Source organism: Rattus norvegicus, chromosome 4 (assembly GCF_021556685.1).
Source record: "Rattus norvegicus strain SHRSP/BbbUtx chromosome 4, alternate assembly SHRSP_T2T, whole genome shotgun sequence".
Classification (NCBI taxonomy): Eukaryota; Metazoa; Chordata; class Mammalia; order Rodentia; family Muridae; genus Rattus; species Rattus norvegicus.
This window is the reverse complement of record NC_141537.1, coordinates 34,039,449-34,054,347: the sequence shown is the minus strand read 5'-3', so window position 1 is coordinate 34,054,347 and position 14,899 is coordinate 34,039,449. Positions and strand designations below refer to the sequence as shown.

Here is a 14,899-nt window from a genome sequence, read left to right as displayed (position 1 = left end):
CAGAAACTCGGGGAATAAGAAAGATAAAGAATTTAGCTTTAGATTTTAAGGAAACTCATTTACACACCTCAGGATTCCTTCATTATAATCAATCTACCAATTCTGATAGAAAAGAGATTTTGCAAAGACTAAATTCTAGGGAAATGCAAAAGAAATCAAATGACAAATTGGCCGGAAACTCAGTTCTGTGGGAAGAATCGTGAGGCTGCCCACAAGCTGGGCTTTGGGAGAAGGGAGAGATAGAATTTAGATCTTAAGGCTTCATAGGAAGTAAAGCCTGGTCCCTTAGATGGGCATTGTTTACCTAATGGGGAGGTTTGGTTCAACTGTGGGGCGACCTAGCTATAGGCAGCATTAGAAAACCTGGAGTAATGACTTGGTGACACACACCTTTAAAACCCCAGGCACAGGCAGGCAGATCTCTGTGTTGTCTGTGTTAGAAAAAGGAAAAGGAAAAACAGCTAACTCGAAGTTAGGATGCTTATACTACCTGCAAGAGTTGTTAACGGTTTTCCTAAGTACTCAGAGGACTGTTGGACTCCTAATAATAGTCTTTAACAGAAACCCAAACACAGATGCAATTGTTAGTGCTTGCAGTTCTTTAGCTAAGCTTATCAATAGGAGACGACTTAAATATTCATTCATAGTGACTTGCAAGCAAACTTTTAAAAATATTTGGCTTTTTTTTCTGTTTTGGTGTTTAAAGCTACTGAGAAAAAAAGAAAACAACCAATCAAACAAACCCCTCACAAACAAACAGCCAACAATTCTAAGGCTGCTACAGTTCCCGTACAAGAACTTATTTCCCATAGATAATGGGCATAATTACCATGCAAATTATGCAAAATATTTTATATCTGGCTTAAGGAGAACCTAACCATAACTTTTGGTTAGTATCATACTGTAACAAGGCCTTGGTATGTTTCAGAACTATACATAGATCTGAGTTTACTGGTTCTAATTCTAGAGGGCTAAGTCTGTGAGTAGAGTACACAGCTGTTAGATTTTTCTAAGTGGAATTTTTAGGATGCCCCACTCCAACCTTGATAAGCTGAACAGAAGCAAGAGCAGCCAACATTTGTCTACAAAACCCACAGCATGTTTCTACTCTTAGATTCCCACCACAACCTCCCATCCTATTCTTACAGTCCATCTTAACCTTAGCATATCAGGCAGTCTCCTACTGACCAACTCCCCCATAGAAATCTAATGGCTTTCATTGGGAGTCAGACTATATGCCTAAACAAAAGAAATATTTGGAAGATATCTTCCCCGTAAAGTTCCCTTAGAAAGGAAATTAACCATATTTGGGTTAAAATGATCTTTACTTTCAGAAGTCAAATAAAATTGAAAATCCAAAGCAAAATATTACACATTTTATTCTAAAAAATACACGTTTTATTCTAAAATGAAGAGAAGATGACCAAAAGTTCATTCTAACAGAGTGATGCACCTGTCTGCTAAGCCAGCTTTTGGTATACCATGATTCCAATGTCTGTCTCAATAAAGCCAGGGGTCTGGAGACTTCCATGAATTTATAAAAACAGAACAAGAAATGAGAACCAAGGAAAGCTACCATTCACAAGTCTACATCTCCCATCCATCTATAACGGCTCACCTGCAGAGATTCAAGCCTCACATCACCTACCTAGACAATGTCGGTGCTTTGTGGCTTTGAGGAAAAGGACTAATTAATTTTACTTTAATTATTTACCACAGAGATAGTCAATAAATATTGATTCCTAATTCATTTGCCTTGTTCATTAAATTTTTCCATAGTGATTTACCAGGAATGTTTACTCTTTAATTAATGAGATTCAGTAGCATTTCAGTCAAAATATTTGTTGAGGAGTAAAGAAGATTAAAACAATTTATTTAGAAAAATGATAACTATGAAAGTTTATCAGATTGTTGTATGTCCGTATGCGTGACTATAAAGCAAGTTTGATTCTACTCCAGGATTTGTCCTGCCCCACTTTTGAACTAAGCAATGAGACAGTAATGAACGACTACGTCACTGCCTTGCATCTAATGTTCTTACATGAGACATTCTTTTAAAATTTGTTTGATTTATTTGCTTACTTCTTTGTGTGGGAGGGGGAAGAGTGCATGTGCCAGTGTGTGAGTGTGTGAGTGTGTGGAAATAGAGGATGTTGATGTTTTATCTCCATGTTAAGTTTTTGTCTGGACATCTTCTGTTCAGCTGCTGTCAGGTTTGACTGCAATCTTTTTTTTTATTTGCTTGTTTGTTTGTCTGTGAATTGTATTTTTATTATTCTGCTTAGAAATATTTAGACTTTTAAATTACCTGCTCTTTAACATGTCCATCCTGCTTTCGGAAACCTATCTACATATTATTACAGTAAACAAAGGACCACCACATCTGAGAGTGAACAGTACTGTCATTATTGAGAAATCCTAATTCACTGTCATGTTTCTTCACCCTAAACTCTTGCTTTCTTAAACATGGGCTTTCCTTGTTTCTAGACCAAGCTGGTTATAAATGATCTAAGACAAATGCTGATTATAAAACTTCATGTAACCCTCATCCACTCCACCCGGTCCTTGGTTTGAGAAGATACACTGTGTACTCAGATATATTTCAGAAAGCTAATGAGGTTCCAAGAGAGAAAGAACAGGTAATCAATTGGGATTCTTAAGTTGTGGTTTGCCCTGGAGTTATCTGTATTTTGATGCTAATTCCACTGCCCCAAGGACAGCTGCCTAGTCATGTCCTGAGGAATCAGGTGACTTCACCAGAGCCTCCCCATTGAATTTGTAAAGTACAGGTGAAGGGCAGGTACAGGACAGAAGGAGGCCTGTCATTGGAGGAGAAGGAAGGATGGGCTGGAGGGAAGTTTGAAGGAAGAGGAGGAGACTAGAGGAGAGGAAGAGACTGAGAGAGGGGAGAAGCCATGGCAGGTGATGTTAAGATTCTGCTCTGTGTATTTACAGGTTGCTATGAATGTTCCTAAGGGATGGATGGTACCGGGCTTTGTACGTTTAAGTGGGCAATTATATCTTACCAATTGGGTCAAAGATTATTGTGTTGTGTGTTCTTTTATGTGGGGGTTTGAGTGTAGGAAAGTGCGGCTGGGATGTGTTTCTGCCAAGATATCTAGCAGATATCATGGGGCACTGAGGTGTAGACCCAGCGGGGTAAAAGACCCAATACTTTTTTATTTTTATATCTTTACAACAACATTCTTATACTTACAGGGTACTGTGAAAAATGAGAAAACAAATAAACAAACAAAACCCCCTGTCGCCTCAGGTCCCAGGCCTCCAAGACAGGAGGATCACAAGTCTGAGCGGTCTAGGTTATACAGTGAGATCCTGTCTCAAAACAAAAGTGATAAACAACTATAAAAATTAAAAGGAGTGAAGACTTTTTTTTTTATGAGAGCCAATTCTTTGTCACAGTTGCCACTGAGTCAACTGTGTGAACCCAGATGGATGCTGTGGCCATCCTCACTCTGCCAGCCCTCCCCGTCAGCTCCCAGGTTCTTTACAAACCAGGATTTGTCTTGTTTCGTTCTGATCTCAGGAAGCTGATACAATCAATTGAGCGATGGTTTACAATTGTTTCCCTCCAGCATCACCATTGTTGGAACTTGTGAGCTTGAGTACACACAAGGTATAGAATATATGTAATACACCATGCTGGCACTTCTTTTGATTAGGTCTTTGTCACATTTCATTATTTAATGATATTTCTAGAAACTTCGAGGTAATAACGCAGTTAAAGAGAACTTTCAGCCTTAGAGCTCCACAGGGAGTGCTGTGAAAGCTCCAGAAGTGTCTGTTGTCCACACTACCACAGTGGTGGCTAGGGCTAAGTCCAGCTGGTTGGGGACTACACCTAGTACTTAACTCAATTGATTTATGTAATTCTTATATCAGCATGGTACATTTTATTCTTTCATGGTACATTTTATTCTTTCATTCGGAATATAAGGTACTTCAAAAGTGCACTCAACAGACGGAAGCTGGTGCAACTAAAGGAACAAACTGACTGTGTGACTCTTGGTGTGCACGTCTGCATGTGTCTGTGTGTGAAGGTCGGAGGTGAATGTTGGGTGTCTTTCTGGACTATCTGTTACCCTGTTGTTTGAGACAGAGTCTCTCACAGAGCCTGAGCTCATTCATTCGTCTGAAATGGCGAATGATCTCCAGGGATTTGCCTATCTTCCTTGGCTCCAAGTACTGGGGTTATGATGGGTCAACATTCCCAGATTTTTACCCAAGCCAGGATCTCATGTTTGGGTAGCAGTTACTGTAAGCCACAGAGCCATTTCCCCAACATCAACTATGAAGTACTTTATGGAACCCTCCATATCTACACTATGCAGAAGAAATGATTCAGGGTTTCCTAACCATGAATCTGCTACTGAGTAGGTAATAGTGAGAAATGTTTGGCAGCGATGCCCATCCCTTACAGGGACCTTTGAATTACTTTCCATCACCATAGGCACCTCAGTTCCTGTTAAACCTCAAACGCAGTTCTTCATTCTTATTGGAAGCATCAATTAGGAAACAAGGTCATTTTTATTTTAGGCGCCTTTCTCTCAATTCCCTCTTTACCCTTCAGATATGTATATGGTGTCTTAAGTTCTACATATGTCTCTTCCTTTCCCATGTTTAATTTCATCCATCCCACAAATTATATTTCTTGTTACATATTTGACAAGTCTTAGCTCTTTCTTTCTATCCAGTGGCCACCTTTCCTTTTACAAGTTTGGGCCACTTAAGTCATGCCTGGAAACAGATAGATACATAATGTTAATATGACTTTAAATGACATCACACTTACTCCTGATCCCTTTTATTACAGCAACAATCAATTACCTGCATAGGTACCTCCCTCTAATCCATCCAAGTAGGCTTATGGAGCATGCATAAGCCTTCTCTAAGAAATCAGACTCTAAATATGTGAAGCTGAAACAGGGTCATCATAAGAACCATGACCTATAAAGTAGACGCTCAGCAAGAGTTTAACCTCATATTCTACTGATGAGAGAACATAGGAGCATAGCCATTAATGCCACTGATGCCACGGAGGCCATGGATGCCACAGTGTCACTGACACCACTGACATCGTAGGGTCTAGGGAGCAAGGTAAACAACTCATATAGACCAGTTTGTGACTGAAATACTACGCAATTATAGTATTCATAGTTTTCACAGATGGAAAATAATATTTGACAAGTATATGGTCTAAAATAGAGGGGATTTGAGATCTGTTAAAGCTCTTAATTAAAAAATTATTGGGACACACCTGAGAGCACAGGTGAGAGCACCAGTTCTGTTCACATTCCTGGCCCAAGAGGGAACTTTCCAGAACCTTCAGGACACAGGAACCAAGGAACAGCCTGGAACAGGATCATTCCAGTTTCCATCTGCGCTTGAAGCTGACCTGTGCCACAGCTCTCCCTACCCAAATCCTCCTGGAAAAGACCTGATCTCCCAGGGGTGGTGACACACCTGAGAGCAAAGGTAAGACCACCATTTCTGCTCCGAGTGACCTGTCTGGAGCCCTCAGGACACAGGAACTGAAGAGCTGCCTGGGGCAGGATAGTTCTGGTTTTTATCTGCACTTAGAGCTGACCCTGTGCCTCAGCTTTCCCTACCCAAATTCTGCCTGGAGAGAGCTGGTTTCCCAGGAGTGCTGACACACAGGCTTACAGGAGGGACAAGCCATAGACAGAGACAACAAGACGAGCCAACACCAGAGATAACCAAATGATGAGAGGCAAGTGCAAGAACCAAATCAACAGAAACCAAGACCGCTTGGCATCATCAGAACTCAGTTTTCCCACCACAGCAAGTCCTGGACAATCCAACACACCGGAAAAGCAAGATTCTGATTTAAAATTGCATCTCATGATGATGATAGAGGAATTAAGAAGGATATAATAACTCCCTTAAAGAAATACAGGACAACACAGGTAACAAGTAGAAGCCTTTAAAGAGGAAACAAACAAATGAAAAAAATCCCTTAAAGAATTACATGAAAACACAACCAAACAGGTGAAAGGAATTGAACAAAACCATCCAGGATCTAAAAATGGAAATAGAAACAATAAAAAAAAATCATAAAGGGAGACAACCCTGAAGATAGAAAACCTAGGGAAGAGATCAGGAGTAATAGATACAAGCATCACCAACAGAATACAAGAGATAGAGGAAAGAACCTCAGGGGCAGAGGACACCATAGAAAACATTGACACAACAGTCAAAGAAAATGCAAAATGCGATAAGCTCCTAACTCACACCATCCAGGAAATCAACTGACACAATGAGAAGATCAAACCTAAGGATAATAGGTATTGAAAAGAGCGAAGATTCCCAACTTAAAGGGCCAGTAAATATCTTCAATAAAATTATAGAGCAAAACTTCTCTAACCTAAAGAAAGAGATGCCCATAAACATACAAGAAGCCTACACAATTCCAAATAGATTGAACCAGAAAAGAAACTCCTCCCGTCACATAATAGTCAAAACACCAAATGCACAAAACAAAGAAAGAATATTAAGCAGTAAGGGGGGTTGGGGATTTAGCTCAGTGGTAGAGTGCTTGCCTAGGAAGCGCAAGGCCCTGGGTTCAGTCCCCAGCTCCAGAAAAAAAAGAACCAAAAAAAAAAAAAAAGCAGTAAGGGAAAAAGGTCAAGTAACATATAAAGGCATACCTATCAGAATTACACCAGAGACTATGAAAGGCAGATGATTCTGGGCAGATTTCATATAGACACTAAGAGAACACAAATGCCAGCCTAGGCTACTATATCCAGCAAAACTCTCAATTACCATAGATGGAGAAACCAAGATATTCCATGACAAAACCAAATTTATACAAAATCTTTCTACAAATCCAGACCTACGAAGGATACTAGATGGGAAACTCCAACACAAAGAGGGAAACTACACCCTAGAAAAAGCAAGAAAATAAGATACCCCCACAAACATAATTCCACCTCTAATAACAAAAATAACAGGAAGCACCAATCACTATTCTTTAATATCTCTTAACATCAGTGGACTCAATTCCCCAAATAAAAAGACATAAACTAACAGACTTGATATGTAAACAGGACCCAGCATTTTGCTGCATACAGAGAACATACATCAGTGATAAAGACACTGTATCAGAGTAAAAGGCTGGAAAAAATTTTCTAAGCAAATGGTCCCAAGAAACAAGTTAGAGTAGCAATTCTAATATGTAATAAAATTGACGTTCAACCAAAAGTTATCAAAAAAGATAAGGAAGAACACTTTATACCCATCAAAGGAAAAAAACTAACAAAATGAACTCTCAATTCTAAACATCTATGCTCCAAATGCAAGGGGCACCCACATTCATAAAAGAAATTCTACTAAAGCTCAAAACATACATTGTACTTCACAGGTAATAGTGGGAAACTTCAACACTTTACTCTCATCAAATGGATTTTATATATATACAAATATATGTATACATGTGTATATATGTGTGTGTATACATGTATATACATATATGTGTGCATATATACACACATATACACACATATACACATATACACATTTATACACATTTATATGTACATGTATATATATATACACACATATACATATACATATATATATAGAGAGAGAGAGAGAGAGAGAGAGAAAGAAAACATTTCATCCAAAAACAAAAGAATATAGCTTCTTCTCAGCAACTCATTGTACCTTCTCCAAAATTGACCATATAATAAGTCACAAAACAGGCCTCAACAGATACAAGAAGTTTGAAATAATTCCATGCATCCTATCAGATCAGTAAGGGATACGGCTGGTTTTCAATAACATCAAAAAGAACAGAAAGCCCACATATACATGGAAGCCGAACAATGCTCTACATGATAACTTGGTCAAAATAAGGAAATTAAAGACTTTTAGAATTTGATGAAAATGAAGGCACAACATACCCAAACTTATGGGACACAATGAAAGTGCTAAGAGGAAAATTCATAGCTCTGAGTACCTCCAAAAGTAACTGGAGAGAGCATACACTAGCAGCTTGACAGCACATCTGAAAGCTCTAGAACAAAAGGGAAGCAAATATACCCAAGAGGAGTAGACAGCAGAAAATAATCAAACTCAGGGCTGAAATCAATCAATGAGGGCTAATATCCAATATATATAAAGAACTCAAGAAGTTAGACTCCAGAGAATCAAATAACTGTATTAAAAATGGGGTACACAATTAGATAAGATGGATGAAGCAAAGAAGGAACCGGATGTAGATCTCTCCTGAGAGACACACTCAGAATACAGCAAATACAGAGGCGAATTACAGCAGCAAACCACTGAACTGAGAACAGGACCCCCATTGAAGGAATCAGAGAAAGAACTGGAAGAGCTTGAAGGGGCTCGAGACCCCATATGTACAACAATGCCAACTAACCAGAGCTTCCAGGGACTAAGCCACTACCTAAAGACTATACATGGACTGACCCTGGACTCTGACCCCATAGGTAGCAATGCATATCCTAGTAAGAGCACCAGTGGAAGGGGAAGCCCTGGGTCCTGCTAAGACTGAACCCCCAGTGAACTAGACTGGTGGGGGGAGGGCGGCAATGGGGGGAGGGTTGGGAGGGGAACACCCATAAGGAAGGGGAGGGGGGAGGGGGATGTTTGCCCGGAAACCGGGAAAGGGAATAACACTCGAAATGTAAATAAGAAATACTCAAATTAATAAAGATAAAAAAATGGGGTACAGAGCTAAACAAAGAATTCTCACCTGAGGAATACTGAATGGCTGAGAAGCACCTAAAGAAATGTTCAATATCCTTAGTCATCAGGGAAATGCAAATCAAAACTACTCTGAGATTCCACTTCACACCAGTCAGAATGGCTAAGATCAAAAACTCAGGTGACAGCAGATGCTGGGGAGGATGTGGAGAAAGAGGAACATATTCTCTCCATATGTTAAATTAAATAATTAAATATAAATATAAATACAATTTTTGAAATATATTAAATAATGAATGTGTATGCTTAATTTTAGACTTATAAAATTTTAATTCATTTAAATGTTATTTATTTATTTATTTAAATTATTTAATCACTGTGTCTCTCTGGCTGGCCTGGGACTTGCTATGTAGACTACGCTGGCTTGGAACTCAAAGAGATCTGCTTGCCTCTACTCCTGGCCCCTGGGTGTTGGAATTAAAGCAGTGTATCATACACCTGGCTTTTTACCAATATTTTAATGAAATGCCTTCATTGGTTTAGTTCTGACAAGGAAATATACAAGTTGTGGTAAAGGATAATTTAACTGTGGTAAATTTGTACAAGATTTGAAAACTGGATTCATTCCTCAAAAAACTGCCCCAAGCTTCAATATTGAGAGTCCCAAATCCACCCAGCACTTGTGAAGAAGCTCTGATCTGGAACGTGCGTCAGTGTGGAAGATGCTTCTGGCCCTCCCCTCCCCTCTCCTTCCCTCTCTCCTCCTCTCCTCCTCTCTCTTATTTCATTTTCATACAGTTCATCACTGACCTACCTCAGGAGCTGTCTCAAGCCCCAACCAAACATGCTAAACCGTTCTCCTAACCCTTCAGAGCTGGGAAGCAGATGAGGACTGGACAGTCCTGACAGGCAACATGACAAGCTGCAGCTAATGGTAGACATGACAGTGGTGATGGCATCACCCAAGCTGTCAAGGGGCTTCCCATACTAGATGCACTGTGTTGGGTCTGCAGCCCTACTCCCTGAATCTCTGCATCTTTGGTGTTCCCCTAGCAACAGAAGCAAAAGATCAATTTAGAAAAGTGCTTTCCAGAACGTTCCATCTAGCCACTTGCCAAGTCACTTTGCTTTATGTGATCAAGTGATTGAATTTCAAGATTTGTCACTGGCTGTCACTGGCTGCGAAACTGGAAGAACATGGCTTGATATGTCCCTCATATCAGTATGTGCTGATGGCTCCACCTCCACCAAAGCAGGGACAGCTTTCAGGAAGAATTAGTCGTCTCCACATCTCACTGTGAACCGAAAGTGTTGCTACGGAAACTGATAATTATGTGGCAAAATGGCGGGTGCAGCATAGAAGAAGGGTTCAGAAAAAATGTAAGCCTTTGATCCAAAATCAGCATGCTAATAGAACACTTGTTGATCTTCTGTTCTCATATAATGTAATTAAACGTTGGACAAGACACGGATTTCCAAACTGAGAGAAATAAAAAAACAGAGCAAGGGTGCTGGTTACTGATCAGACCCTGTCTATTCCACAGCAAGACCCTTATTTGTAATGGACTACAATTAAACTTTACATACTTGGAAAGGCTTCAATCATATGCCTTTCCAGGTATAAAAGCCATGGCTGCAATAGCCAATAGCATTACTTACCCCACCTCCAGGCACGTGGCACTTGGCTACTCTGGTAGGCTGGAGAGGACAGCACTGTCACCACCATTATATTTCACACAATAAGGTCAGTCCAGAGCAGCTAGGGTGACCCTTGAGGCACAGCTCTCAGTGGTGTGCCAGTGGGGAGCTTCCCTGACAACTGCCTTGAGGCATTACTTAGAAAGTGACCGTCCCTTACTTAGGGACAACCCAGCAGAAAGCCATAAACGTGGAGAGTGCATTCAAATCTTTCAACACAAGCTTCATTTATAAATAACCATTCTCAAGACTTTGCACTTTCAATAATGAAGAAGTTACTTCTTAATATTAGGATATAAACCATTGTTTATTAGAGAATAATCTCTCTGGAAACATCTGTGTCTGTGTATGTGCATGTTTGGGTGCCAGTGTGTGCACATGTATGTTGGGATCAAGAGTTGACCTTGCTGTACATGGCTTTTTACCTCAGTGCTGTGAATCTGAACTGAGATCTTTATGTTGAGCGGAGAACACTTTATCAACTGAGCCATTTCCCCAGCCCTGGAAATATTTTAATAGGAGAGAAAGATCATGAAGGAATAAAAAAAAGGAACAGCTCAAAATGATATGAGTTTTGCTACAAGTCATGGAAGCATGTTGTGGGCTCACTGCAATTCTGCTCTTGTCGAGCTTTCTTCCTTCTTTTCCAGTACTGCATACAGTCATGTAGAACAAAGAAGTCAAAAGTCCTCTGCTGTGTGCAGGTATGTGCACACATTTCTTTTATATTCGTACTGTATGATGCAATGCTGATAACAAAGCGCTCACTTCATATGGATCTACCCACACAGTCCGTGTACGGAAGGTGAGTACAGGAGAACAGGCGAGCGACGAATCTGGGTCAAGGGCATGTTTGATGCCATGTTTTCTCCTTACTTGATTTTAGATAAGATGGTCATGGGAAGTACAGGTAGGCCCCAAGATAAGAACCAGAGCTGAAGCAGACGTCTTACCTAAGTGAGTCAGGAATGCTAGAAACAGGCAGCTAGTTTTCTGATGCCAGAGCAACATATTTACTCTAGGAGAAATGGACTATAATTTCTGAAGCAGTTTGCTAAGTGCACTTGTTTATGATACTCTAAAGATAACACGTGGGTTTGCCTTTATCTGGAACTTTGTCACTTACACTAAAGCATTTATGTTTGATACAAGCTAACATGACAGGCTCTTACCCTGAATACTCATGGGAGGCAGTTTGAGCTTTGGAATCTCCAAGTCAGAAGAGCTTAAGTCCTGCTTACACTGTCAGTAACAAGGATGTGTTAGGTGAGGCTAGACCAACCTTGGCTCAAGCCGTCCTGACAGGATGTTTGCTTGACTTCCACATTCTCCATAGTGTCTCCTTTTGAGACTTCCCCAGGAGATGGTCTTCTCTCAAAGATGTTGTTGTTGTTGTTAACTTGGGTCCCATTTTGCTTTAGTAGTCTGAACACCTCAGCCTCCAAATCTCTAATCTAGAAAACAAAAATCAATTCACAAATTGGACTATCTTGCACTTCTCTGGGCAGAACTGCCTCACCACTAGTGGCTGTGAGAACTTCACTCACCCGAACTTGCAGGCCTTGGACTTCAACAAGGTGAGCTTTTTCCACCTCCTCCAGCTTCTTTCTTTCTACTTCTTGTCTCCTGATGAAATCGAGCTCTCTAAAGAACATAAGAGGCTCAATTGTAGAAAACTTTCACTGAGTGCAGAAATGGGAAAATTCTTTCAGAAGCACTCAAGTATGCTGCAGGATAAACACTTGAGAGCTGTTTAAATAAATGAAACTCAAATACAGTTACTGGGAAAGTTTATGGCAACAAAGGAAAGGACAACTTTAATGATTTAATCACAAGTAGGAAAGTTTTCTGATTTTTCTCAGCATGCTCTTCACCTGAGTGCCTGATCAGGAGGGTGCACACTTGTGGGCACAGGAGTTGCTGAAGGAATGATTCTGTGGGGAATGTAATGGTGATAACTTCTCGTCAGCAGAAATGAATCTATATTTCCAATATATAATAACAGATGAAAGCAGGCAGTCAGATCTGAAGAGTTCCTTGCAGAGAGAAATCAGTGGAGGGACAACTGTCACATGTCCACATACAGGAGAAGGATACATCCCTCCATTCTGAAAGCAAATCTGGTCATTTCTTATAGCTAGATACAGTGTTAGCAAAAAGTTGCAATGGTTAATGTATTGAGTTAACCAATAACAAAGAACTATTGTCATCTTTCAAATAATTTCTTATAGCTATTTGTTTCAACTATTAAAATATTACCTCTGAGACAGGAAAGAAACAAGATGACTGACACATATACTTAGCTTCTAAGGCTTGTCACAGAAAACCACAAGAGGTGCTGATGTTTGCTCTAGTGAATCAGGAGTAACTCATGAAAATTCCTCTGGGCATGCTCGCTAACATCAAGGCCCAGGAGGAGGAGAGGAAGACGCATAGCTCAGAAAATTTCACAGCAGGATGTGGTCTGCCCTAGTGTGGTGACCTGGGACCTGGAGAGCAGTACTGAGAAATGCAGGGGGTGGGGAGGTCTTGCAGGTCAGTGTTCACACTGCCTGTAGACATTACTGATTTTAAGAACACAGACAGAAACCCATCCAGATCTCAACTGCTCCTCTGCATGTAGCAAGTCCAAGGCTCAGCCAAGCATCCTGCACAACCTCAACCACACTCCTAGCTTCTAAATCACAGAGATGCTTTCCAAAAGAACCAACAAGTCTCAATGTTTTGATGGCTACTATCGGAAACTGAGGCAGAGTCAAATGACAACACACAAAATGTTCCCACGAGAAAAAGTTACTCCCTTAATCTGTGATGGCTGTGATCTGAAAGGGACGGTCCAGCCTCTTCTTCCCACACCTCTAACTAGTATACACACACTGGGGGCAAGTCTTCTTCACCCACGTGTCTGTGCTGGATCACCAGAGAACAGAGAATGCTTACTTTTGTTGAAAATCCTTGATCAACTTCTTGGCTTTGTTGTACTTCTTTTCCAAGGCCTGATACTGGCTTTGGGTCTCTTTGAGATGCTCGTTCACGGTGTGACATAATGTCTGCGCCTCGATCCAGTAGCTCTCCAGCTTTACCATCCTTTCTTTATTCTCCTCAATATTCTGCTGCAGTTGGTTCTTTTCTAGTTCCCACCTTACTTTCTCATTCTCTGCTGCTTGCAGCTGGAGAAAACAAATGTCAAGGCAAAAATAACTTGTGAATGTCTATAGCACCATCTCTCCACACTATAATAGATCCTAGTGTTATGTGCAATCGGTCATCAAAACAGCCCGAGCCAAGAAGAGCAACAGTTCTTCCCATATCCATACAGGATAAAACAGAAGGCATGAAAAGGGAAATGATTTGCTCAAGGTCACCCATCTGATAAATGACAAAACACAAATCTGACTTGAACTCCCGTGAACTTTCTTTGATACCACGTAGTTTGAAATACTGCAAGCAGGAAAAAGTGTCTAGCACATCACTGATTAAGTCCACTAAATGCCAACACACTTTGTTTGAAAGCATGTTAAATGAAATGTAGGACAGGAAGTTGAAGATTACTGTAAGAGGAAGAAGCGAGGAGCAGAAGCAGATGCAGTAATGGTTAGGAAGGGTTAACCTTTGGAGTGTTTTCCTTAACACGTGGGCACGAGGTTCAGGTTTCTAGAGTCTGAGTTACCACCTATGAAAGGCACCTGTGCTCTCACAGTTCCGCATCCTTGCCACACCTCTTGGGCTTCCTTTGGTAAGAGTCAGTTTCTAGTACTGTGCTTTTAACCCTTTGGAAGATGTTATTAGGTTCCTGATATTGATACGAACACAGTCTGTCACTCAATATATTACAAGAAGTGCTAGACATATCTAGATCTTTATAAACCTTAATTTATTCTCTGTATTAAAGACAGGGAAAAATAAAGGTATAAATGGTTGTCCAATTAGTTTAAATCCCTCCAATAGATCAGAAAGACAGCTTTGTTCAGTTTCTGTCTCTGGAAATTCTTAGAAACATGGAGTGCAGCTTTTCCCGATCTCTTGGCTAAATTTGAGTACAGGAAAGAGGAAACTCGTCCAGGATTTGCTCTTGATACAGAAATCTATAACTGAGCTTCGAATGAGGGTTTAAAGAGCACTGACAACAACCTTCCTTCATGCTGCCCTTCATGCTGCTACTCTGTCTATATTCTCTACTTCAAAGTTATCAATGTTCAAAGTGACATCCACCTTTATAAAGCATTGAACAAATGGAGCTACACATTCACACAAATATACACATTGATACATCACAAGAATAATTTTGTGAAAAAAAATTTACTAAACACACGTGGGCAAGAGGTTACAAAGTAAAAATTAGTTCCAAACACTGGAATGAAGAAATCTATTTAACATAAATAATAATAACATTAAGGTGTTTTCAAATGTATCACATACCAATCTAGGAAGAAAAATATATTCCAGAGGGGAACCAGGAAAGGGGATAACATTTGAAATGTAAATAAAT

At 40.2% G+C, this 14,899-nt stretch overlaps 1 protein-coding gene across 8 annotated transcripts in view; it reads right to left on the bottom strand.

Moving 5' to 3' along the window:
• Ppp1r9a (protein phosphatase 1, regulatory subunit 9A) overlaps nucleotides 1-14,899 on the bottom strand; it is a 270,523-nt gene that overhangs the window by 36,814 nt on the left and 218,810 nt on the right. For all 8 annotated transcript variants that reach the window (XM_087659508.1, XM_087659513.1, XM_087659509.1 and 5 more), the window contains 3 exon segments: nucleotides 13,351-13,580; nucleotides 11,958-12,054; nucleotides 11,693-11,864 (listed from right to left, as the gene is read on the bottom strand). In XM_087659508.1, coding sequence (XP_087515634.1) covers nucleotides 11,693-11,864; nucleotides 11,958-12,054; nucleotides 13,351-13,580 — 499 coding nt within the window.